The sequence below is a fragment of the Gracilinanus agilis genome, chromosome 4, assembly GCF_016433145.1.
Source record: "Gracilinanus agilis isolate LMUSP501 chromosome 4, AgileGrace, whole genome shotgun sequence".
Taxonomy (NCBI): domain Eukaryota; kingdom Metazoa; phylum Chordata; class Mammalia; order Didelphimorphia; family Didelphidae; genus Gracilinanus; species Gracilinanus agilis.
Window position 1 is genome coordinate 196,169,659 of NC_058133.1, and position 27,507 is coordinate 196,197,165.

The 27,507-nt window shown below is 42.7% G+C and overlaps 1 protein-coding gene across 1 annotated transcript in view; it reads right to left on the reverse strand.

Annotated features, from left to right (window-relative positions):
• SKAP1 (src kinase associated phosphoprotein 1) overlaps window positions 1–27,507 on the reverse strand; it is a 428,729-nt gene that overhangs the window by 78,794 nt on the left and 322,428 nt on the right. Inside the window, exons 6-10 of the mRNA XM_044675113.1 lie at window positions 26,358–26,441; window positions 18,839–18,963; window positions 13,990–14,053; window positions 7,928–8,055; window positions 7,846–7,882 (exon numbers count right to left, since the gene is read on the reverse strand). Of these exons, the coding sequence (XP_044531048.1) occupies window positions 7,846–7,882; window positions 7,928–8,055; window positions 13,990–14,053; window positions 18,839–18,963; window positions 26,358–26,441 (438 nt within the window). The remainder of the gene's footprint in view (window positions 1–7,845; window positions 7,883–7,927; window positions 8,056–13,989; window positions 14,054–18,838; window positions 18,964–26,357; window positions 26,442–27,507) is intronic.

Below are 27,507 nucleotides of genomic sequence, written 5' to 3' on the forward strand. Positions count from 1 at the left end.
TCCTCTCCTCTCCTCTCCTCTCCTCTCCTCTCCTCTCCTCTCCTCTCCTCTCCCTCTCCTCTCCTCTCCCTCTCCTCTCCTCTCTCTCTCCGTGGAGGATCTAGGTTCAAATCCGACCTCGACCTCAAATACTTCCTAGCTATGTGATCCTGGAAAAGACACTTAACCCCAATTTCCTGGCCCTTTCTCTTCTATCTTAGAATTGTTAGTAAGTAAGGTTTTTAAAAAATTGCACACATAATGCCCCCCCCCCACCAAACCCAACAACCCACAAAATAGTCCTTAGACCATTTAGAAACCTGCCCCTTCTCTGGGTAGGTAACTCAATAGCAGAAAAAAAATTTCTGCAGGAAGCACTGTTTCCAATTGAGTTCTAAATTAAAAAACAGAATAAAAAATAATATGCATTATTATAAAGCAGTCTATTTTACAGGTCTATAATAATCCCTTTGGGAGCAGTGTGGGCAGTCCTGAAATGTATGCAGAAGTCCCCTAGGAGGGTTCTTCATCTCTTTTTTCTCTCAGCTTACTGGAAATCTCTCTGGAGAACAGAGTTGGATCCTGTTGCCATCACAGCTGCAGCAGCAGGTCCACAGTTATAGCTTCTTAATGGTGTCTTTCAGGTGCCTTGTTGGATTCCAGTCTCAAGACCCCATACGAAGCAGAACCTGAGAAAAGTGGCCTTTTTTTTTTAACCCTTACCTTCTGGCTTAGAATTAATACTGTGTAAGGCAGGAGAGCAGTAAGGACTAGGTAATGGGGATGAAGTGACTGGCCCAGGGACACACCACTAGGAAGTGTCTGAGGCCAGATTTGAACCTAGAATGGTCTCTAGACTTGGCTCTCAATCCACTGAGCCATACAGATGCTCCTTGGAAGCAAGATTTTTTTTTTTTTAATAACCCTTACCTTCTGTCTTAGAATCAATACTGTGTATGGGTTCCAAGGCAGAAGAGCAGTAAAGACTAGGCAATGGGGGTGAAGTGACTTGCCCAGGGACACACCACTAGGAAGTGTCTGAGGCCAGATTTGAACCTAGGGCCTCCTGTCTGTAGGCCTGGCTCTCCATCCACTGAGCCACCCAGCTGCCTCCTGAGAAGTGGTCTTCTTTGAAGTATCAGGACTCATAAGCACAAGCTCATGGCTGCCTGTAAATATAACATCAGTTGGGAGTGGGAAAGGGACCTCTGAGAAGGCCTCCCTTTCCCCCTGCATTCCCTTCATGTTTTCCTGCTGCCATTCCCAGTGGTTTAATCTATTTCAAATGGGATCTTAAAATCGAGGGCCCCCATCTGCTCAGCGCGGATGTGCAGCAGCCCCCTGGGATAAGCTGGCTTAAAACCAGGGCTTTCAATATCCTTGCTGTGGCCAACACTGCTGTGGTCCAGCTGAAAACATGACATGCCCCAGCATCCCCCCAGAGGAAGGAGCCTCTCTGACCTCCTCCCAAAGTGAATTATCCTGACACAAATGGGCTCGTGCACCAGGTTTGACTCGATGAATCGGATGCTGCTTTGAGCTGGTTCTCATTTTTATGAGCCTTTTATAGAGCCCACACTTGGTAGAGTGCCGCTGGGCTTGGAGTCAGGAAGGCCCACTTGACAGGGTCTGCATCCCAGGTGAATCGCTCCATCTCACCGGTTGTGCTCCTGCTCGGGAGATGGAGTTTCCTTCACGCTGACAAGATAGTAGACCCTTCTGTTCGCCACAGAGTCCACTGATCTTTTAGGCCAAGAGGGAGATCTTCATTCCGCAGCTTCCCTTCTGGAAATGGTTGAGAGCATGGGGAAGCCCCTCTCCTGGAGGAGGTGAGCCTTTGTGGGGATGTCAGTGGCCAGAGTTCTTCACAAAGCCATTTACCTGTGATCATGTAACACATTTTAGAGGCAGGAGCTAGATATGACTCCGAATGGGGCTGCCACATTAGCACGATCCAACATTGACTGTCGGCTGTCCCTACACCCAGCACCTGGCCCCTGCCGTAAAAATGGGCCTGAGCAGAAGGTATGCCCGGCATCCCATCTGCTCAGAATTTTTAATCTCACCTGCTTTAAACACACACACACACACACACACACACACACACACACACACAGCTGAAAATTTCTAACTAGACTGTTTAGGATGGTGAGTCTTAATTTTGATTTTGTGTCATGGATCCCTTTAGTACTCTGGTAAAGCCTGTGGGTCCCCCCAGCCCTTCAGAGCCTAATGCTTATAAATGAATAAAATAAAATTCCTAGGATCAGGAAGGAAAACAATTACACTGAAATAAACATGTAATTTTTTTTTCCTTCAAGTTAATGACCTCCTGAAATCTATCCTGGGATTCCTTGGGGATCAAGAGACCTCAGGTTAAAAAATCTTGATCTAAGGGCTGGATAAGGAGGTCTGTGTCATCTTCAGTCTTATAGAGGGGTAATACTACCCTTACCCAAAGCAAAATGGTCAAATCTCTAAATTGTTGCCCGGTGTGGAGTTGTATAGTAGGGGGACAGTAGAGGCAGAGAGCCAGGGAGGAGGAGAGCCTTTCCCCTCTGCTCCCTCCTCCTCCTCTGTGGGCCTCTGCTGCGGTACACTCAGGGCTTTCAAAGGAACTCAAGAAGCACCAAACTGTGTGGGGTAGAAGCTGGGGCATGAAGAATTGTAGCTGAAACATTAATATAATAATTAAATGCCAATATCTCCCAGCTGCAAGGCGCCCTGTAAGTGTGGTGATGGATGGAGGCTTTTAGGAAGGGACCTTGGAAGCCTGGCGCTGCATTTTCCTTGGGAAATTCTGAGGCATGCTGGTTCCAGCTCCTCTGTCCTCAAGGAGAGAGAAGAGATGGGGCTTTCCTCTTAGCATGGGCATGGGCCATTTCCCATTAGCTTTCCACCTCCCGACTGGACAGCCATTCCGGAAATGGAATTTGTCTCTTTCCAACATAAAGCAGACTGGTTTACTTGCCAGGGCAACCCCCTTGGATCCAGTGAAACTCATCCAAGTTGGCATGAATTTTGGCAGTATGCCCTGATACCCAGGGCACTTCCACCCTGGCTGGGGAGGGAGGTAGAAGATGGGGGAGGAGATGGTAACAAAGGATCCAATCACATTGGCTCCCACCTGGGGTAGGAGGATGACACCCAAAGTATTTCATTTCCTTGGAAGTGCCTGGGTAGAAGTACTGGCTCTAGAGGCAGCTTTTATTTTATCTTGCCTTGCTCCACCAATCTCTGAGTCACCCCCCCCCCCCATTTCTTTCTTTCTTTTTTTTTTTTTAGGACTAAGAATGGTGAATGAAAAGTCTATTCTCTCTTTCCCAGAGATCTGTTCAATGAGGTTTCCACAGAGCACTCTTCCACGGCTGTAACCCCAAAGTAGATTGTCAACTGGATACTTCCCTGAGCTTGGGTGGGGGAGTGAGCCGGAGTATGATATCATTAGGAAGACCCCAGCCAAATTTGGGAGTGCATCTCCTTTTAGATGGCGTTGTGAATTAGATCCATCTCTGCACCCCTGCTGTTGCAATGGAGCAGACTGCGAAAGGGAAGATTCTCAGAGGAGCTGTGTTTTAATGTAGCAATTTGATTCAATTTTCCACTCTATAAAATTACCCATCACTGCTCGTTGCTTTCTAACAGACACCTTCACTCTTAATTTAACAATCCTATCGAATTCTGCCAGGGAAATTGGAAAAATTTATCACCTGTGAAATTTTATTTTCCTTCGGTTGTATCTGTTTTTGTAAAACTTCATTAACGACGATGACTTGCTGGGGAAATTATCATTTTTTTTAAACTTGAGACACAAGAAATAGCTCGACCTCAACCAAGACTTCATTTACATAATAAAACACCACAACAAAGAGTGTTGGAAATCAGGGGACTGGCATAGGCTGGACGTGCCACAGAAAGAGGTTGAAGACCTGAAGGGCTTGGGTTGGGTGGCATCTGCAGTCCCCATCCAGCGGAGGAGGAGTTCCGGGCTCTTGGAGACCTTGCCCCTTTGGATGCTTCTGAGGGGTCCTTGACTGGTGCTCACAGTAGAGGCAGGGCCTAGCTAGCTCCAGGAGGTTGGAATTCTCCTTGGGGAGCTTTTAGATGCGACTTATTTACTAATGGCATTTTTCAGCCAACCAGCTGTTCCTTTCCCTAAGTGCTGCTTTTTACCTGAGTCTCCAAGTTCACCTAAGACCCGGGTTTAAATCCTGTAAACTCAAGCTTATGTCTAAGGCAGATACAATGAGCTCTTGCTAATTTTCTGCAGGAGCAGAGCTTTCTGAATAGGTTTTTAAGAGTCAGTGGTCTAACTAACTAACCTCCCAATTAAAAAGGCTCATTTTCTACTTTCTGTAAAATTCAGGACCCGTTCCTAATGCATATGGACCTCCAAAAGACATTCTACTCTGCCGTTATGTGGTAGCATTCTGGGGAGCCTCGGTTTTAGAATATAACATCAGCAAGCCATGGTCAGCCTTCTCTTTCTGGTCAAGTTCACCCTCAGGAGGCAGGAGGGATGCCAGGGCAATAAATAGCTCTGGAATTGGATTCAGAAGAACTGACAGGCCTAGCTGTTTCCTTTGTGTGTGATCTTTTTTTTTTTTTTTTTTTTAAACCTTTAACTTCTGTGTTTTGGCTACTTGGTGGAAGAGTGGTAAGGGTGGGCAATGAGGGTCAAATGACTTGCCCAGGGTCACACAGCTGGGAAGTGTCTGAGGCCAGATTTGAACCTAGGACCTCCCATCTCTAGGCCTGACTCTCAATCCAGTGAGCTACCCAGCTGCTCACTTTGTGTGTGATCTTGAACACATCACTCCATTTCATTGTGATTCCCTTTTTTTCCTCTGTAAAAAGAGGGAGTTGAACTTGAGGATGCCAAGATCTAAATCTATGATTCTTAGAAGTTTGGCCATTTGGCCATGGCAATTCATCATGATGTCTCTGAGTTTCATCTTATGTATTTAAAAATATTTTTAAAAACCCTTTACCTTCTGTCTTAGGACCAATACTAAGTAACAATTCTAAGGCAGAAGAGAGGGAAGGGCTATGCAAGGGGGATTAAGTGACTTGCTCAGGGTCACCCAGCTAGGAAGTATCTGAGGCCACATTAGAACTCAGGTCTTTCTGACTCTAGGCCTGGCACTCTATCCACTGTGCTGCTTTCCTTAAAAGTACTCTTCTCAGAAAGGGTCCACAAACTTTACCAAGAGGCATAGGGGTCAAGGACACAAGAAAGGTGAAGAAGCCCTGGTCTAGATGTTAGTCTCCAGCTCTCTTAACTCCTTGTATGAGCAAGGAATCCGAAGTCTAGAGCAGCGATGGCAAACCTTTTAGAGACTGAGTGCCCAAACTGTAACCCTTACATTGCATGTGAGCCACCCCCTTATCCCAGACAGGGGAGGGAGGATGCACTCCCATTGGACTGCTGGGCAGGGTGATGGGAAATGTGAAAAATGTTCTTAGGCATGTGTGGAGAGGAGGAGGAGAACAGTCCCCTCTGGCACGCATGCCATAGGTTCGCCAAAACAGGTCTAGAGTATTGGAGTTCCTTTCAGGATCTGCCACTGGTTTGATATGAAGCCTTGGTGAGTCAGTTCATTCTCTCCAAGCATCAGCTTCCCATTATGTGCAATAATCATAATGATGAGAATGATAGAGAGTTGACTTCAGAACTAGGATGACCTGGGTTCAAATTCTGACTTAGGTCCTTACTGGGGGAGCAACCTTGGATAAGTAACTTATTCTGTCAGGCCTCTAGAAAGCTCTTTAGGGCCATAATTCACAGAAAAGATACCTATCTGAATTGGCAGAGGGAGTTTCCTCCTTCAGGAGTTCCTTCTGTAAATGAATTCACAGGTCCAATTCTCATTCCTTTCCCAATCTTTTGGACTTCTGAAATATTTTACACAATTTTGAAGCAAATAGATATTTTCTTGGAGATAAGGTATGGAAAATCTAATGCATAAGTCCTGGCACATAGGAAACACCTAAAGATCTGATGATTGACTAAAGTGTTTTGTAGTTCCTTTTCTGATCTTTCTCCTGCCTTTCTGGACTTCAGAACCATACCTTGACTGCTGTTTTGCCCTGGAAGTGTCTGGAGGTTTCTTATTCCCAATCCTTTACCATCCCTGTTCATCCCGGAATATCTTTCTTCAAGGTCCACCCCTTTCTTTTTCCTATTGATGAGTTCCTCTATAGTCTCCATTTTATGGAAGGATCCGGGTCAACCTGCCTTCATTTCCTTTTTGGACCTTTGCCTGATTTTTTCAGACATCAAGATCATTCCCTTGTACTATGCACACTTACTATGTACTATGCTATTGTCTAGCTCTTACTGCTCTTCCTCCAACCCCTTACTTTTCAGCTCCCATTAGGCCATCCTCTTCCCTCATTAGAATGTAAGCTCCTAGAGAGCAGGGTTGCTTTCTTTTTGCCTGTCCCTAGAACTGGGCACAGTGCCTAGCATAGATTAAATGCTTAATACTTGTTTCCTTCCCTCTCTCTCTTTCTTCCTTCTCTCCTCTCCTTCCTTCCTTTCTTCTTACCTTCCTTCCTTCCTTCCTTCTTTCCTTTTTCCTTCCTTCCTTCTTTCCTTCCTTCTTTCCTCCCTCCTTTTTTCCCTCCCTCCCTTTCTTCTCTCCCCCCCTTCCTTCTTTCCTTCCCAAACCCGATTAAAATGTCAGTTATTATTGTAGCCTAGGAACTGAATCTATGATTTCAGTGATAGAGGGAACACTTGGATAAAGAAATCTTTTTTGCCAATGCTAGTAGGCAATTTCTGTGCAACTTAAGAATTTCAGAGTTGCCTAGAGCAAGGAAAGATTAGGAAACTTGTCCAAGGTCGTGTGGCCAGGACATACAGGAGGTTTTTCTGACTCTGAGGCCAGCTCTCTATTCACCATGCCATGGTTACTTTTACTATTCCACAGAGAAGGAACTTGAGTCTTGGAGAGAATAAGGTGACTCACTTAGGGCTTCCCAGTAAGCCCTAGACCTAGTACAAGGAACTAGTAGACCTAGACAAGGAACTCAGGTGTTCCAGAAATTTTATTCTTTGCTTCCACAAGGAAACAGGAGAGATGGGGCCTAGCATCTAGGCAGTAATGTGCTATATCTGGCTCATACTGGCTCAGCTGCTTGTTAAATTTTCTGTGTGAGAATTTTTATTTCAGAAATTGGCAAACACTACAAATCAAGGCTTGATTTATTGTTTTGTTTTGATTGCCTAGACCTAAGAAAGATGGATAAAATGTTAATAATGCAGAATAAACTTAAAAGTGTCTTGTGGGTACAGTTTTCTTTCTGGAGAGCTCATTATTAAACGTTTATCAGGGGGACAGCTAGGTGGTTCCATGGATTCAGAGCCAGGCCCAGAGATGGGACGTCCATGTTTCAAATCTGGCCTCAGACACTTCTTAGCTTTATTGACCCTGGGCAAGTCACTTCACTCCCATTATCTAGCTCTTACTGCTCTTCTGTCTTAGAACCAGCACACAGTATTGATTCTAAGATGGAAGGTAAGGGTTAAAAAAAACTAAACACATTTATCAACTCACTTCTATATCTAAACCATGTGACATGGGAGCTTTTGTTATAAAAAAGGATTCATGCTTCAGAAAGAAGAAGAAGAGGTAAAGCAGATGCCACTGAAGGTCCCAACTCTTAAAATTCTATAACTTCATCATGTTGTCAGATCAAGAAAGCTCTCCATACCGGGAGTCAGAAAAGATTCCTGAGAACTTGTCCCATTTTTCTTCCCTCAAGATGGTGAGAACAACTTGGACTCTATCAAGGCCTGTGCTTTAATCAGTTCTAGAGTTATTCAAATGGGAAGTTAAGGTAGACTCTAAATCTTCTCACCTGGTAAGACTTCATATATATCTTCTTCTTCTTGTTTCTCCTTCTCATGGTCCCCTTCCATCCCCATCTCTTTTTTCCCCACATTCCCAGGAAAGATAATGGGTTTGCCATGTGGACCAGTATTTGAGGAGTCAAAGCCATCAATATCATCATATGTCTCCTCCTCCTCCTCTTCCTCTTCTTCATAGGGGATGGTTAAGGAGTTTAGATCTGCCAGAGAAAAGGATGGGAAAGGATCAATGTGGAGAGAAGGAGAAGAGCTGGAGAAGAAAAAGTCCAGGGAATAAAACACATGTCAAAAGTAAATGGAAATACTAGGTTAAGTGCTGTTATTTTTAATGTGGGCCCCAGTGGCAGGAAATTTAAAGAAAAGGCCAGATGAACACGGTGTAAGGTTTAAACCATCAACATAAATCCTTTTCTGCAATAAAACTTGATAAGGATAAAGCAACCTTAGAAGTGTGTGTGTGTGTGTGTGTGTGTGTGTGTGTGTGTGTGTGTGTGTGTGTGTGTGTGGTGGCGGTAGGGAGATATGCTCCAGTATGAGCACATGAGGACGAGGGAAGAGAAAAGGGCAGAAATGTGAATGCCGGTAAGCCGGCAGTGCTTGGCAAGCAGAAAACGAGAAGAGGTTCTCTACTGTCTGGGAGGCTTATGGGAATCAGCGGTGGATTTGGCAGCTGAACATAACGCATCTTGTTAGTGGCCCTGCTTCTCTGGACCTTGGTCCAGAGGGCTTCAGGAGAGTCAGTGGAATTTATAGAATAGTTATAAGCTAACAAAAAGATGACATGGAGTAAAATACCCCCACCACTATCATCACCAGCACCAAAACCTCAAAGGCATAAATAAAGTGGAGAAAGGAAATATTTAATAAATAGAGAAGCTCAGAGGCGTATTCCTCCCTCCCCTCCCCATTCTTCTCCTTCCATTACCAAATTGATATTTCTTTAAAAAACAAACACACCAAAAAAAAAACACTACTTACCTTCTGTCTTAGAAGCAATACTAAGTATTGGTTTCAAGGCAAGAGAGTGGTAAAGACTAGGCAATTGGGGTTAAATGATTTGTCCAGGGTCACACAGCTAGAAAATGAGGCCACATTTGAACCCAGAATCTCCTGTCTCCAGGCCTGGCTCTCTATCCATTGAGCCACCCAGCTGCCTCAAATTGATATTCCTAAAACACAGATCTGGTTGTGTCACCCTCTGGGTCAAAAATCTCCAGTGGTTCCCTCTAGGACAAAAAGCAAATTCGTCAGCCTGGCATGTAAAGCCCGCCATAGTCTATCTCTTACCTCCTCTGTTATATCTCTAGAGCTCTGGCTCTGGGGTCAGAGGATTTGGGTTCTCAACCCATCTCTGGTGCTTACTGCTGGTGTGACTTTTGTCAACTCTTTCCTCTTCTTTGGGCCTTAATTACTTCAATCTGTAAAGGGAATGGGCTGTACTTGATGGGCTCTGAATTTCTGAAGTAGCTCCATAGGGCATAGAGAATCAGGCCCAGAGTCAGGAAGACTCTTTTTCCTGAGATCAAATCTGGCCTCAGGAGATGGTCTATGGAGGGCTAGATTTGAATCCAGGTCCTTTCTACTCAAGATCTGGCCCTCTATCCACTGAGCCACATAGCTGCTCCCAATAAATTAGTACTTGCTTCGTTTTTGATATCCTTTTTTATTTACTTGCTTATGTCCCCTCAGTAGAATGCAAACTCTTCGAGGGTAGGGCATGCTTCCTTTTTTTGTCTTTATAAGCCCTGTTTCTAACAGGGTTCCTTGTACAGAGAAGAGGGTTTAATAAATGGGGCAGAAGTGTCTTGAAATTAATTGCAGCCGCAGCAATGTCCTCTTGCAGTTATGAAGTCTGTTGCCCTTAAAGTGGGTCACTGCACAGTGCTGCTGAGCCATCCCACCACAGGTCTGCATCAGGGCACCAGAGGGAGAGGGTTATGTGATTCTTAATAAGCAGATGTCTTGTTCTTCCCTGATGTGAGGGACTGAGCACCCTCTAAAGCCTTTTTTTGGTTTTCCCTCCAGCTAAGGGCACTTTACAGGACGGGAGAATGAAGCCATCCACACTCTGGGGAAGGGGAGGATGGGCAGTGTTTGGATTCTGAATTCACAGGGCAATAATGATGTTTAGCTGGATCAGGCTTTTAATAAAGGGTTTGCAACTATTTTCATCTAGAATTCGGCAGCCACTTGATATGAGGAAAAGAGCAAAGGAGCATTCGTGCCTTTGTTTGTATGTTTTTATTTTGTTTGTATTTTTTAAAAAAGATAAAATGGAATGAATAATTCCTTCATTGTGGGATTCTGAAAGGACCACAGGGTACAGCTCAATAAAGTTGTACTGAGCTTTATGGAGGTTTACACACTTAGGGGTATATTACATGCATAAATCCAGGGCACCCAGATCAGCCGGTACTGTCGTCTCCATCAACATTTGTGCTCGCCTCATTCTAGGTCATTATATGTGATGCTGTCACGATGGCAAAGGCCCAGCTGAAGAAGAGGGGGCAATCCTTTATGATAAACCCAATTTGTGCTCCTTGAAATGAAGGAGGCTCTAAGCTGGGGGAAGCTTGGAATTTCCAAGTCTGAAGGATCTCCCCCTAATTCTCAGGCTGAGAGTAAAGCTGGGGTTTGCTCCCTCTCCCTGAGGAGGCAGCGATACATGAACAAATACTGTCTGGACTGCAGAGTTTCAGATATGGAGTCAGAGCAGCCTCTGTCTACCTGTTGGGTCAATGAATGCCAAGAGGCCTCCTTCCAGACCACACTGCCTCTGACCTGTCATGAGGCCACACTGCCCAGCAGAGGGTGCTCTAAGAGCAGAGATACCACCCCTCAGGCTTCCCCTTCCACCCATACTGAGTGGTGACTGGCAAAGGAGTAGCCTGGTTTTTAACCCTCTAGGGCCCTGAATAAAACCACCACAATCCCTTGACCTAGGTTGCCTGACTCTGCTGTGTGCAGAATAAGGAATGGGGTCTAAATTGTAGCAGGCTGCATTTAGGTGAGGGACAGATTTTATTTATTCCTCCCCCCCCTTCCATTACATGTAAAAACAGTTTTCAACATTTTTTCAAAGAGTACTGAGTCTCAAATTCTATCTTCCCCCTCCAACCCCTACCATCCTTTTTCTTTTTCTTCTTTCTTTCTTTCTTTCTTTCTTTCTTTCTTTCTTTCTTTCTTTCTTTCTTTCTTTCTTTCTTTCTTTCTTTCTTTCTTTCTTTCCCCTTACCTTCCATCTTAGAATCAGTACTGTTTATTGGTTCTAAGGTAGAAGAAGAATGGTCAGGGCTAACAATGGGTGTTAAGTGACTTGCCCAGAGTCACCCAGCTAGGAAGTATCTGAGGCCAGATTTGAACCTAATACCATCCGTGTCTAGGCCTGGCTCTCAATCCATTAACCCCAGCTGTTCCCCCTACCCTCCTTGAGATGGTAAGCAATCTCATATAGATTTTACATGTACAATCATGTAAAACATTTTTCTGCATTAATCCTTTTTAATTTTAATTTATTTATTTTTAATTAGGTGAGGGATATAGGAGAAATTTGTGGTTTTGAGCCACAGAGATGAGCTCTTGCCAGACCCTAGAATCTCCCTAAGTATCCGTAGCATAGTCTTGAGGGGCAAGCTAGATGATTTCAGAGGTTGCCCTGTCCAGCCTCATTATTGTGTGATTTATGTATTAGGCCTCAGTTACCTTTTCTATAAAAATGGCAGGGTTCAGGGCAGCTAGTTGGCTTTGAGAGCCAAGAGGTTGTGGGTTTGAATCTGATCTCAGACACTTCCTAGCTTTGTGACCCTGGGCAAGTCACTTAACCCCCATTGCCTAGCCCTTACCACTCTTCTGCCTTGGAAACAACACAGTACTGATTTTAGGATGGAAGGTAAGGGTTTAGGAAAAAATGAAGGGGTTGGACTAGATGATCTTAGAGATTCCTCCTATTTTTATGTCCTATGTTCTTTTCCAAACTGAGGATTCTATGTTTTGTTTACTATTATTTCTCCTCTCTGAGTCTTAGTTTTGTCTTTTATAAAATTATGACACTTGGAAAGCCTTTATTAAGCATCTATTACATACCAGGCTCCGAAATAGATGGTAGGGATAGAAATAGGAAGAATGTAACAATCTCTATTCTTAAACTTACATTCTCATGTTATAACTTACATGTTATTGTAGTTGTGTTGTACAGTTGTGTCCAAATCTTTGTGACTTCATTTGGGATTTTCTTGGCAGAGATATTGGAATGGTTTGCCATTTCCTTCTCCCACTAACAGAGTTAAGTGACTTTCCCAGGGTCACACAGCTAGTAAGTGTCTGAGGCTAGATTTGAACTTGGAAAGATGAGTCATATCCATCCACTGGCTACCTATTTGCTTGTCTATCTATCTATCTATCTATCTATCTATCTATCTATCTATCTATCTATCTATCTATCTACCTATCTATCTATCTATCTATCTAGTCTAATTACGAATAAATCAAAATACTTAGATCAAAGTATTACAGGGTAGCCTGGAATGGAAGGCATCAGGAACTGGGGTAGATAATTGGACGAGATTAGCAATTCTCAAACTTTTTGGTTTTAGGACCTCTTTTGTTCTTGTTGTTCAGTCCTTTGAGTCATGTTCCACTCTTTGTGACCCCATTTGGGGATTTCTTGGCAAAGATACTAAAATAATTTGCCATTTCCTTCTCTAGCTCATTTTGCAGATAAGGAAACTGAGGCAAACAATGGTTAAGTGATTTTTCCAGAGTTATATAATCAATAAGTACCTGAGGCTGGATTTGAACTCAGGTCTTCCTGACTCCAGAGCTTTATCCATTTTATTATCCAGCTGCCCAGGATCTCTTTACACTCTTAAAAATTATTTAGGACTCCATCCCTTCCCTGTAGCTTTTCTTAACATGGGTTATGTCTATTGATCCTTGCCACATTAGAGATGAAAACATTTTCATATTATTATGAAACTACTTTTGACCTTATAAACCCTTGAAAGGGTCTCGGGGACTTGCTGAGGATCCCTAGGCCACAATTTGAGAACCACTGAACTAGATAATCATTAAAGCGTCTTCCAGCTCTATAGGCTATGATCTTTCTTAGTTTTATGACTTTGTTTTGCTTACTGCTGCTACTGTAACCTCAGTCCCAAAGCCCATTGATATAGGCTCCTCTTAGTAATAAATATGTAACACTTATATAGTTTTAAGGCTTGCAAAAGCATTTTACACATCACATTTGAACCTTATACCCCAATGGGGTAGGTGCTATTATTATTCCCATTTGATGGCTGAGGAAACTAGGCCTGAGAGATTAAGTGACTTGTCCAAAGTCATACAGCTAGTAAGTGTCTGAAGCCATATTTGAACTCAGTCTTCCTGACCCCCAAACCAGTGCTCCATCCATGAAGTCCCCTGACTTCCTACTACTTGTATCCTCCCTTTTGGATTGCTGTTGGCTCAGTTTTAAGAGACTGGATTAGATAATCTCTAATCACTGAAGACCATGCTTACTTTTTTTTCAATTAAAAACATTTTAATTTAACTCTCCCAATTACATATAAAAACATGTAAACATGCAAATGTCTCCAACATTTAATTTTATCTTTTAAAAAATCAATTATTTACTCCCCCACCCCCACCCCATGGTTACATGATTCTTGTCTCCCTTCTTCTTTCCCCTCTCCTGGAGTTAACAAGCAATTTCACTGGGTTATGCATATATTACAGTGATTACTTTTAAAAATAAATTTCTACTTTTTTTCATTAGAAGACAGCTAGGTGGTGCAGTGAATAGAATGCTGGACCTGGAATCAGGAAAATCTGAGTTCAAATCTGTCCTCAGCCACTTACTAGCTGCATGATATGAAGCATGGAACTTAAATCTTTATTTGCCTCAGTTTCCTCAACTGTAAAATGGGGATAATAATAATGCCAACCTTTCATCTGAGGATCAAATGAGATAATATTAAGCAGGTGCTTTGCAGACTGTAAAGCAATATAAATCTTATTATTATTCCTATTGCTGTCATTTGTAGTGATAGACAGGAAAAATTTTGATGCTTCCCAGGGAGCCCTACATCATCTGCATGTTGGATAATTTCAGCTGCTTCTATATTAATGATACTTACCCTTCAGCAAGAAACTTATTTGGTCCACCCAGTCCCTGGCTTCGGCTGGATTAATAGCTGTAAACTGGAGAAAGAACGAGTGAGTTAATTTATTGCCTTCCAAACACTTCACTAAAAAATTGTCATGATAGGAAGGCACAGGGAAAGGAAGTGGGCAGTGGAGAATCTGTCAGGGCTTTAAACTTGCAGAGCTCAGCATTTCCCGCCTGCCCTGGATTCAGATCAAGGACCATACCTCTCACTTAACAATGAGGGAGATGCTTATATGCATAGGCAGAATATGAGTGTGCCTCACTAGAGAGATTTTATTTTGCATCTACCCAAGTTGTTTCTACAACCAGATGTTTACACCATTCTTCCTATATCCAGCAAACTGTTATTGAGTAGAGAACTATCAGGGATTATAGGGAGAGGTTAGAAAGAGGACAGTATGGTGTAATAGATGGAGTACTGGGCTCGAGGTGGAGAGACCCAAGTTCAAATCCTGCCTCTGATGTCTACTGGCTGTATCCCCTTGGATAAATAATTTTGTTGTTGTAGTTGAGTCATTTTCAGTTGTGTCCAGCTCTTTGTGACCCTATTTGGGGTTTTCTTGACAGACATATTGGAATGGTTTGCCATTTCCTTCTTCAGCTTATTTGACAATGAGGAAACTGAGGCAAAGGGTTGTGATTTGCTCAGAGTCACATAAGCTAGTGTTTGAGGCCGAATGTGAACGCTGGTCTTCCTGATTCAAGGCCTGGCACTCTGTCCCCTGTACCACTTAGAACAGTTTATATCTAAATATAATAGACAAATACAATGAGTAATGATGCTTTGAGAGGACTGCTGTTGGAGCCCATCTCCTTCCTCTTAGTAAGAGGTGGTGGACCCAGCGTGAGCCATATGGAAATATGTATTGCATGAAAGCACGCAGATAACCTATATCAGATTATTTACCACCTTAGGGAGACAGAGAGAGGGAGAAAATTTGAATCCTAAAATAAATGTCAGAAAATAATTGACAAAAATTGTTTGTAAAGGGGCAGCTAGGTGGCTCAGTGGATGGAGAGCCAGGTCTAGAAATGAGAGGTCCTGGGTTCAAATCTGACCTCAGATACTTCCTAGCTAAGTAACCCTGGGCAAGTCACTTAATTCCCTTTGCCTAGCCTTTACTGCTTTTCTGCCTTAGAATCAACACGGAGTATTGATTCTAAGATGAGAGGTAAGAGTTTAAAAAAAAGGTTGTTTCTCCATTAGCTGAATTTAAAAAAAAGTTAGTGGACCATGGATACAGAAATATATATTAACAGAGTTATATACTCTGTCAAGCATAGTTATTGTATCAATTTGTTTCTCTTAACTGTTTTTAAATAAGAGAGGCATACTTTGGGCTGGTGGGTTTTTGGGGCAGTGGTTGTGTAATAAAAATCCCAGCTATACTGATTAAACTTTTTTTTTTCATGATAGATACCAAGTAAACCACTGTAAATTCTTGAGATGGGGAGTGACTAGGAGAAAATACTAACTGAGGGAAAAAATTCTGGCAATATCTATGAGGCAGACTTCAGCAGGGAGAATATGTCAGTGAAGAAAATCCATGGGGGGCAGCTAGGTGGCTCAGTGGATTGAGAGCCAGGTTTAGAGCCTGGAGGTCTTGGATTCAAATCTGACCTCAGACACTTCCTAGCTGTGTGACCCTGGGCAAGTCCCTTAATTCCTATTGCCTATCCCTTACCACTCTTCTGCCTTGGAACCAATGCCCTGTATTGATTCTAAGATGGAAGGTAAGGGTTTAAAAAAAAGAAAAAGAAAGAAAACACTTGGGGGGCTGTTGGAGCATCCTTGGGATGAGGCGGGGAGTGCTTGGACTATGGGAATGAAAAAGAAGGCAAAGCTGGAAGCACCATCATGGGCGAAGAGCCCAGTGAATCCGGTCAACATGGCTGACCCACAATAGGAGGAAGCCTCCTAAAATTTCAACTCTTATTAATTCTCTTACTTCAAGCGAATCATTTAAAAATGGGCCTCTCTGGACAACTTTTCTGTTATCTGGCCTATTGGGGACAAGATAGAGATTTAGACATGTCACATGAAAAGTCTGGCACCGTTCATTCTTGATAAATGCCGCTATATTGTTATGTAACATGACGATCTAGGGTGAGGGAGTAAGAGGAGCACCAGGTCTAGAGTTAGAGGGTCTAAGTTCAAATCCCAGCTCCCTTGCTTACTACCTCTGTGACTCTGGACAAGCTACTTTAACTTCTCAGGACTTCAAGCTCTTTTTAATGAATAAATAAATTAAGTTAATAACTGTACAATATCACATATAATTATGTCATAATTAACAGCACATATGATACATTAATTATCCAATATATAATAATATAATTAATAAATTAAATCCACAAATTAAGACCACTCCAGCAAATCCAAAGCTACTCAGTGTATTTGTAGTGGGATGGGGCAGATTGGGGCAGATAAACCTCTATGGTCTCTTCTAGTTCCAAGCTTTATGATGTTTTTACTCCATTTTACAGGTAAGAAAACAAGCTCAGGCAAGTGAAGAGATACCATGACAGAATTAAGATGAAAGTATTTTCATGAAACTTTTCAAGATGATTATAGAATCAATCAGGCAGCTAACTAGTGCTCTGGATTTGGAAATCTGGAAGAACTGAGTTCAAATCCTGTCTCAGACACTTACTAGCTTTGTGACCCTGTTGCTGTTCAGTGGTTTCAGTCATGTATGATTCATTATGACCCCACTTGGGGTTTTCTTGGTATAGATGCTAGAATGGTTTGGCATTTCCTTCTCCTGTTCATCAGGTGGGGAAACTGAGGCACACAGGTTAAGTGACTTGCCCAGGGTTACACAGCTACTAACCATCTGAGACCAAATTTGCAAACCTAAAGCATTCTATAAATGCTATGATGATGGCACAGTGGAAAGAGTGGTGGATGGAGGTCAGAGATCCCAGGTTTGAATCTCAATTTTGCTCCTTATGTGATCTTGGGCAAGTTGCTTCACTTTCTGTGCCTCATTTTCCTTAGCTATAAAATTAACTGGTTAGACTTGATTGTCCCTTAAGTGGATTCTGCTCTGAATCTATAACCCCGTAAACATTTACCAGACATTGGAAAATTTCACTGAAAATTGGAACATAAACACATCAGGATTTGCTAAGAATTCGATTTCTTTCTATTCAATTGGCATTCATTAAATGCCTAACTATACTATGGCCTGCCCTGTGCAGGTACTGAGGATCCAAAGAAAAGGAAGGAGGAAGAAGAAAAGGCCCAGTCCTTAAGGAGCTTACATTCGTTGGTAGGGAAATAATGTACACAGAGAAGTAAATGCAAGTGGACAGAAAGCATTTGTAACAGTTGGGAGGAAATCAAAAAGGCTCCCAAGAGGAGGCTGTGTTTGAGCTGAGCTGAGAACTTCATAAAGAAGACTTAAAAGCATACATACAATATAATTTACTTTTGTACCTATTAATCTACCAACATATGCATATTTATACGCACATGCGTACGTATCTCATTTCCAGTTACATAGAACCTAAGGTTAGTAGAGACTCTGTGGAGATGTTCTAAGTTTCAGAGGAAATGACTGAGCGTAGATATTTGACTCCTGGTGAAGGACGAGATCATTTATATCAGGATAACAGTTTAAGGTCTAAAGACAGAGAGAAGGGAGAGGGATTAGTAGATCTCTGTTAGTGAAAAGGCTAATGACCAGGAGTAGGATTAACCTTAGCATGGCATTCTCTTTTTCACAATAAGCTAAAATGTCTTTTGGATGTGCCAATGGAAGATAAAATCCCCAGTATGCAAAAGGACCCCCTCCCCCTGCCCCTTTTGGTGAGAATTACAGTCAGGAAGACTGTTGAATAATAGAAAGGATATGGAAGAATAATCTATTGCCTGCTTGACATAAGAATTGGGGGGAAAATCAAATTTTCCTTTATGAGTGTATTGTGTGTATGTGTGTGGCTGAGAGAGGGAGGAGGGAGAAAGAAAGGGAAAAGGAGAGGAAAGGAAGAAAGAGAGAAGGAAGGGGAGGGAGAAGGAAGTGAAACAATTATCTGGAGGTTAGAAATTGAAGACGGAGGGCAGACTAATGGGGAGGGAAGTCAAATCCAAGGAGAAGTCAGGCACTACACAAAAGGAATGCGATTGCATGTTGGAATAGGCAAGAAACCAATTGGTGATGGGAAAATGGGATGGAGAGGGGTGAGCAGGCAGAAAGGTTATGGAAAGATGGAAGGGCAGGTTTGAAACTCTGCCATGCAGTGTCTGGGATATGGGTGGTCCAAAGAGATTAGAAAAAAGGGCATGGCATTGTGGAGGTCAGTCCAGTAAGGAGAGGAAGGATCTCAGGTCAGAAACAAGCAGAGGAAGCAGGGGTTGTCTTACTTTTGTATATGGATCCTCAGCATCTGGCACAGTGTCTAGCACATAGCAGGCACTCCTTCAATGCCTGTTGAATGATTGCTTGACTAGAAAGTGATGGATGGGGTAGCTTTTGGTGGCTTCATAGATAGAGAGCCAGGCCTAGAGTCTGGAGGACTGGGGTTCAAATCTGGTCTCAGATATGTCTGAGCTGTGTGACCTTGGGCAAGTCACTTAACCTGTTTGCCTCACCTTGCTTTTGTGTCTTAGAATTGTTACTAAGACTGAAAGTAAGAGTCCCCAAAAAGAAGAAGAAGAAGAAGAAGAAGAAGAAGAAGAAGAAGAAGAAGAAGAAGAAGAAGAAGAAAGTGATGGATATCAGAACAGTAATGACCACTTATGTGTGAGAAGGAAGAAGACTGCAGTGATATTGTGGGAAAGAAAGAAGAACCTCCAAGGGGGTTCCTCTTACCTCATAGCTACGTCTGTCCAGTGAGGTCAGCTCAAAGCAGGATTCTTTCTTGGAATCTCTTCGCAGGTGGGGGGCCATCTGCACACTGTAGTCCTTGATGAAAAAGGTCCCTTTGGGTTGCTTACCTAGAAAAGAAGAAAGCTATGTCCTGAGAGAGATCTCACTGCTAGGGGAAGACATCTTCTCCGGCATGTAAACGAAAACCCTGAAAACAGCTGTGCTTTCCCGGCGGGGCCACAGTAGTCAAGGAAAGGTTATTAGGAAAGAGCAAGAAGCTGCCTGGCTGGGGAAATGCAATATGAAAGGTTATTTTGCCAGAAGAGTACAACAGAGAGGGAGAATTTATTAGAATGTTAAGAGATCTATAATAGCAGAGAGAGGAGGGATGATTACAGCGGGGAGAGTAGGGCTGGCGATGTAGGGCTCTTGAAGGCCATTACAGAGCTGAAGCATTATTATGAGGGGCTGCAGAGCTCATACCAAGAGAAGGGAGAATAGCACTGTGTCATTGTCCTCTAAAGTTCCCCTTGCAAGGAGGGGTGGGGTGATGGCAGAGGGAAAAGGATGAAAAAATGACCAGTCTTGTTAATCCACAAGAGATCAAACCGGAAGGAAGTGTCTTGGAGAAAAATGATTTCATATTGTTTGTACACATAAATGCCATTCTGGTGGGCACATCCTGAGGACTCCTGGTCATTAGGGCCTTGAGCCACTTCCTCCAAGTCTGGAATTGTGCCAGAGGTAAACACATCTTTTTCAAGGTCACTGGCCAAGGATGCCTGAATATTCTCTGAGCAGAACTTGATGGGTAAAGAAAGGAAGTAGAATGTTCCGTCCCTTTCTAGTCCCCACCTACCCCCTATCCACTCCACTTTTGACATCTGGCTACAACGTTCAATCAATTGGGGCTTTGGGAGGGGTATACAGGAAGAAAGGAAGATGGGGGTGGGCAGAGGGAAAAAGAGGATGCCTTGAAAGGCAGAATAGAAAGGGGAAGGAATATTCCTTCCCTGGAAACAGCTGGAGGTCACAGAATGGCACAGAATTTCCAAGGCTATCTGGTTCAAGAATAAGAACACAGAGAAGAATCTCCTCAAGCATATCTCCAACAAGTAATCATTCAGACTCTACTTGAAATCTCCAGGGAGGAGGAGGGCCCCCACTCATGACCTCTGACACAAGCCCATTCCATTTTTTTTTCCTTTTTGGATAGCATTAATTGTTGCCACTTTTTCCTTACATAGAGCCTAAATAAATTCTGAAACTTCCATTCACTGTTCCAAGCTCTGCCCTCTGGAGACCAAGGAGAATAAGTCAAATTCTTCTCAGATGAGGAAGAGAAAAACATTTTTAAAAAGAGAGAGAGAACTTTCCAGGGAATCTGTGTATAATCATGTTATCTATTTCCTGCTTGTAAGTTCCTAAGAAGATAGAGCCAGTGGAGTCTAATTTCTTTTGTCAAGGGCCTTACAGGATTAGACCATTTTAATAAATATAGCTGGGTGACATAGTGGATAGAGGGCTGGGTGTGGAGTCAGGAAGACCTGACTGAGTTCAAATCTAGCCTCTTAGACATTCACTAACTGTGTGATCCTTGGCAAGTCACATAACCTCTGCTGCCTCAGTTTCCTTAAATGGGACCAGAGTTAGGAAGACTTGAATTAAATTTAGTCTCAGATACTTCCCAGTTCTGTGGCTCCGAGTAAGTCACTTAACCTTGTTTGCCTCACTTTCTCCATCTGTCAAATGAACGGAGAAGGAAATGGTAAAACACTCCAGTGTCTTTGCTGAGAAAACCCTTAATTGGGTCATAAGAGCTGGACATGACTAAAACAATTGAAAAACAAAAATGGGGATAATAATAGTATCCGCTTCCCAGAGTTGTCATGAGGATCATATGAGATCATATTTGTAAAGTGCTGAGCACAGTGACTGGCACATAGTAGGCTTGTTTCCTTCCTTCCTTTTTGATAATGATTATGATAAAGACAATAGAGATGAGGTAGTTAGGTGGCTCAGTGGATGGAGAGCCAGGCCTGGAGTTGGGAGGGCCTGGGTTCAAATCTGCTCTCAGTCACGTCTTAGCTGTGTGACCCTGGGCAAGTCACTTAACCCAAATTGCTTAGCCCTTACCATTCTTCTGCCTTGGAAATGATACTTGATATTGATCCTAAGACAGATGATAAGGATTAAAAAAAAAGACAATAGAGATAATAGAGGTAGGAGAAATAGTAGAAACAGTTCTTGGCTTCCCCACATCCATAGCTAGCTTCACCTGGTTGAGCTCAAAGAAATACACAACCATTCTGTACTTACAGAATGTCCTGGGTGCAATAAGAAGTAACTGGCGAGAAGGGAGCCATGTAGCAGTGGTTTTTGACACCAGAATCTTTTTTGTTAAAGTATCTCTCCTTGTTCTAAGCGGCCACTAAAATGTTTTGTTGTTTCTTTGGTCACCAGATTTTATTTCACCCTGATGGCAAAATGGTCAATAAAAGCATGGATTTCTTTCTCTCTCTTTTAAAGCCACGAGGATAAAGGATTTCTGAATGAATGGAAGACATACGCGGTCATATATCTAGTGATGCCTGGGCTGGTTCGAGACATTAGCCACCTATTTTTATACAAGGGCAGTAACAAAATACTTCCATCCTGACACATACATTACAGTGGCTGTTCATAGGCTCAAATCCAACAAAACCAGCCAGCCTAGGCTGCCTTGCCTTGCTCAGGAATCTGAGAAGGAATTGTGGTTGGGGGGCTTTTGGAGGGAGGATGATGCCACAGGAGAAGAGGCAGCAGATGGAAAGAGAATTGATCAGGAGGCAGAGGATATGGGTTGGCCCTTCAGCAAGTCAATTAATTACTCTTTGTGCCCCTCTATTTCCTCATCTGTAAAATGAAGGGAGGGTGAGAATTTAGACCTCAAAATTAAAAAAAAAAAGCTCAAAAATGAATAAATAGATATTTTTTAAAATAAAAAGAGAACAAAGATCATTGGATGATAGATTTATAAATGAAAAGGAATTCGGAGGTCATTGAGTTCAATACTTTCATGTTATTGATAAAGGAATGGAGGCCCAGATAAGGGAAGGTTTTCTTGCCCAAAGGCACACTGAAGCTAAATAGGGGAGATGGGATCTGAATCTTGGTAGCAGTTGTTGTTTAGTCATTTTCAGTCAGGTCCTGCTCTTTTTGACTCCATTCGGAGTTTTCTTGGCAGAGGTATTAGAATGGTTTGCCATTTCCTTCTCTAGCTCATTTGACAGGTGAGGAAACTGAGACCAATAGGGTTAAGGGACCTGCCCAGGGTCAGCCAGCTAGTAAGTGTCTGAGACCAGATTTGAACTCAAGAAGATGAATCTTCCTGACTCTAGGCCTGTTATTCTAGACACTGTGCCACCAAGGTAGTTAGCTGATCTTGGTTATCTGACTCCAAATTCCAATGTGTTCAGGTACTTCTATGCAGTTTGTAGTTCTGAGGGGTTCCTGCTTCAGTTGGTGGGCCACTGATAATAAATGACAGAGAGGATGAAAATAAATAAATAAATAACAAGATAAAGAAATGCACGCGTGCTTAAATGAATAAAGTGAAGGGGATTGGACTGGATGATCTTAGATCCTTTCCAGTTATGATCATGGCTACCTTGATGATCCTATGATGGTCTGGGTACTTGCTATTCAGGTTTAGAAATGCTACAGTTAATGGTTTCATTCCTCATCCCTGGTCAGTAGTGAGTGAGTTGGCTTTAAGCATGAGAAGATCCAAGCCTGGAAGGGGCCTGGTCGAAACTTTTCACCATACTTGCAGTTGCCATATTAATAGTATACGTTATAGCCAGTTGGTAGTCTCTATTCTTCTAAGAGCAACATCATAGTGTGGTTGGAAAGAGGTCTGGGTTTAGAGTAATAGACCACATTTGGATCCTATCTCTGCTATCTGCGACATTTTTTAACAAGTCACTTGAACTCCCTGGTCCTCGGTTTCCTCATCTCTAAAATGAAGGGGTTGCATTAGATGACCTCTAAGGTTCCATTCCAAATCCTATGAGGTTTGGAGAATTTGACTTGCTCTCGTTCATCTGTGTGATTTGAGTTCAGGTCACTCAACCACTGCCCAGAGCTCTTCTTGATGTACCACTGTCTCCCACCATTGGGCTTCCCCTGGTAAATTATTCAGGGATAGCAATTATGAGAATGTTCAGTGACATCTGTCACAATTAGGCATGACGAGGCAACTTTCACTAAGTAGGTAGGCAAATCCCAAGGATTCTGGGTCTTGAGGTAGAATCTCAGGGACCTAAGCCACCATTCACTCTTTCCCTTACCTCTGGATTCATGCCATCTAGACAGGTAGTCGAGTAGATGTTTGATTATTCTCTGGGTAGAACTCAGCTCTTCTTAGGTAGCACAGTAGATAGAGCTCTAGGCTTGGAGGTAGGAAGACCGGAATTCAAATCTGGCCTCAGTCACTCACTGGTTGGGTAACCCTGGACAAGTCATTTAACCTCCTTACCTCAGTTTTCTCAATTATAAAATGGGGATTAAAAAAAGCACCTATCTCACAGTGTTGTTGTAGGGATGAAATGAGTACTGGGCTAAGTGCTTTACACATAGTAGATACTAGATAAGTACTTAATTCCCCCCCCCCCCCCCGAATTTGAGGCATTTGTGCCAGGGAAAGTGCTAGAATAGGTACTCCCAGATATTTGTCTTATCTGAATGGCCCTCCAACTATCTGGGCTTTGGGGAGAATAAGAATTGAAAGCAGAAGAGGTAAAAGGAAGAGAAGAGAAGAGAAGAGAAGAGAAGAGAAGGGAGAAGAGAGGGGAGGAAGAGAAAGAAGGTTGGATACTCTGGGGCTGGCTGTGCCCATCTGAAAGGAAAACACTGACTTCAGTATTTTTAGGCATATACTATGTAAAAAACGTTGTGCAAGGTGCTTGGAGAAATATGAAAACAAGTAAGACACATTTCTTGGCCTTATGGAACTTATGACCTAGTAGGGAGGATAAGAAATGGATACAAACAACCATGAAACAAACTTCCCTCCCAAAAAAACCAAAACAAAACTCAAACCTCCCTGAACCCAAGATAATGGAACAAAAGAAGTTATAAACAAAAGACTACCAGAATTCCAAAGAAAGATCATTTCTACTAGGGGCAACTAGGTGGCTTAGTGGTTTCAGAGCCAGGTCTAGAGATGGGAGCTCCTGGGTTCAAATCTGGCCTTCAGACACTTCCTAGCTGTGTGACCATTTCAATTCAAGTCATTTAACCTCTTTTGCCTAGTCCTTACCACTCTTCTGTCTTGGGAGCCAATACATGGTATTGATTCTAAGGGAGAAGGTAAAAAAAAATTTCTTAAAGGTCATTTTTAACTGGTGATGGGGAATTGGGGAAGATTGCCTGGAAAATGGGTCACTGAGTTGGATGTTGAAGATAAATAGGTATGATTTAAACAAATAGAGATGAAGGGCAGAGAGAAAAGAGGGGAAGACATTCTGAGAGTAGGGACTGGCTTGGTCAAAGACTTGGAGGCAGGAAAGCTTAGGAGATGCTTAATAAAATGATGGGGGTGGGGTGAGGAGGGTTATGTGATGGAGGGTTGGCTAATGAGAGTCTTGTCTTTATAAACATGCCCAAGAATGTTCTGCCTGTTGGACTTCAGGGCCTGCACAGGTTTTCTATGACTGTTTCATGTCTGCCTACAGTGGGGTGAAGATTGCTGGGTCAGAACTGAGCATGTATACGAAAGGCTCCCCTGGGGGCAATTCAACTTGTAAGGTCCCTTCTAGTTGTAGAGTCTATAATTATACGGGGTGTTCCAAAAGTCTTGATGTGGTTTTAAACTAGTAAAACTTTTCATTTTTTTTCTTTTTACCTCTTAATTTCTTTATTAGAGAAAGATCAAAAGTTGATTATAATTCCATATGTAGTTTTATAAAGTTCACAAAAGGAAGGGCTATAGTAATGCTATTCATATGCAGGTTTCAACCACAGAAGCAATAAAACCAGAGCTTCTTAAATAAAGGGGCAATATGACAGTTCAGGTAAAGTGACTTGCAGAAATTATTAAAGAACTTTATTTATTTACTAAAAATATCTTTTAATTGCTTGAATGATTGGTATTCATCCATCACCTATGGTAAGAGAATTTCTACCCAATTTTTCTAATTCAAATTTCAAGTTCTTTTCTTTCCTTTGAACCCTTATTTTCTGTCTTATTAACACTCTAAGACGAAAGGGGAAGGGAAAGGTAAATGGGATTAAGTTGACTTGCCCAGGGTCACTCTGATAGGAAATGTCTGAGGGCAGATTTGAACCTAGGTCTTCCTGACTTCAGGCTTGGAGCTCTAATCACTGTGATGCCTAGCAGACCTTATTAAATAACTTTAATAGCTTAAAGCTGCCTTAAGATGTTTGGGATGCCTTGTCTAAATGGTTTAGTTGAGTTAAAACTTTCCAAGAATAACTAACTAGAAGATTGACCTTCCTTGTCTGTTCTCTCTTCTCTCCCTCTCTTGGACTTTGGGTGTTTATTTCTGGACATGGGAGTGAGTGGAAGCTGGTAAACAGTTTAAATCCCTTTTGTCCTCTATTTTTTCTTTTGGGAGATGTGAATGCCTTCATGTCTATGGTCCGAGGACCAGACTAACTTAGTTCAGAAAAGCTCTTTGCCAAGAGGCTGGCCACCAGGTAATGAATGTTTTCAATCACAACAAGTCACAATGACGGATTCCCGAGGCATAGCAGAATGGGATTCGAAGGGGCTTCCAAGGACAAAACAGGGCCCCCAAAGGAGTGTGGAGTAGTAGAAAGAGCCCAGGAGCTCGGATTCAAGAGACTAGGCTTCCATCCTAGCATTGCATACTTTATGACCAGAGATACTTCATTTCTGAGCCTAAGTTTCCTCTTGTGTAAAATGGAGATTACACTACCTGCCTTATAGGGCAGCTGGGAGGAAAGCACTTTGAAAGCCATAACGATGATCATGATAATAGCTAGCATTTATATAGCACTTTAAAGTTTGCAAAGTGCTTAAAAATATTGGCTCATTTTATCCTCACAGTAACCCTGGGACATAGATGCTATGATTACCCCAATTTTACAGTTGAGGAAACTGAGGCAGAAAGCACTTAAGTGACTTGCCCAGGATCACACAGTTAGTAAATGCCTGATGCCAGACTTGAACGTGGGTCTTCCTGACTCCAGATCCGATGCTTTATTCCCCAGGCATACCCACCTAGTTGCCTAGAATAATGAACAAGACCTTCATTAAAAGAGTATCATTTCTAAATGGGACTCTGGAGTTTTCTGCAAAGTGCCTAGGCTCTCCTCACATCTGCTTCACTGTTTACAAAGCACCAAGGTATCCCTTACCTAAACACCTGCCCCGCATAGGTGTTAGTTAAAGATTGCTTTCTCGAGACCCATGGGCCCACAGCGTTGGAGGATTTACGGAGCGGGTGTTTGGATCCAGGCGTGAGCAGCTGCTGTGCAAATGGGGAACACTTACTTTTCTCATTAGAGTAGTAGTAGAAGATTCCTTTACTGACAACACACCATCGCTTCTGCCACTCGGAGCCAAAGAAACCATGATCTAAATGCAGGAGCAGGAGCAGACATAAATTCAGATAACGACAACCACTTGAAGAATCAGTAAAATGTACCAACACACCGTCCGGCGTGTTCTTGTTTTATTTCCCAGGTTAATGGACTGTGAAACCCTCCCTTACACTCCCACAGGTTATCCCATATTGAGTCAGAGAGCTGAGGCACAAGGAAGGTGTCACTAGGGTACGGAATCAAGGCTCTCTTCTATCTATCAGCCCTGCACCTGGCTTCATTTAAACATTTTTCTGACCCACCCCTCTGTTTTCAGACCCTTTTTATCTTTTTGTTTTGTTTTGGGCAAACAAAACTAATGCCCCGGGCAATGGGCATGGAGCAGGTCTTCCACTCTGTGCTAAGTTAATTTACCTATTCAAGTTCATGAGCTGGAGCTCATTAGCACCATGCTTGAACCAACTGAGCTAAATGGTCCAGACCTGGGCTTGCCTGGAATTTAAATATGGGCCTTCTTACACCTGACACAAGAAGTATACCCCTGGGGACATGCTCCATTACACTTCTGTCAGGGTATTTAGAGATGGGCCCTTGTATAAAGACTTACAGATTTAGGACTAGAAGGGACCTCAGAGATCGGTAATCCAACTTCTTTTACTTTAAAGATGAAGAAACTGAGGCCCAGAGCAGGGAATTGACTTGTCCAAGGTCACGTAGCCAGCAAGTGGCAGGGCTGGGAGTTGAACCCACTGCAATTGTAATACAATGCAGAATTATGCTCTAAAAGTGTGTTCCTTTCACCGTAGCATATTATCTTTGACTATCTTGGGCTGACTCTCCCTAGGGAAGCTAGGAAGTGCTATGGAAAGAATGCTGGGTCAGAGAGATCTGAGTTCAAATTTGACCTCAGATACTTCCTAGATGTGTGACTCTGGGCAAGTGCATAGAACCCTGTTTGTCTCAGTTTCCTCATCTATATGTTATAATCTGGACAAGAAAATGGCAAATTACTTGTATTTTTGCCAAGAAAATGCCAAATTTCTTGGGTTCGAAGGGGCCGACACAACTGAAAGGTCTGATCAAGATTCTTTCTCAGTCTC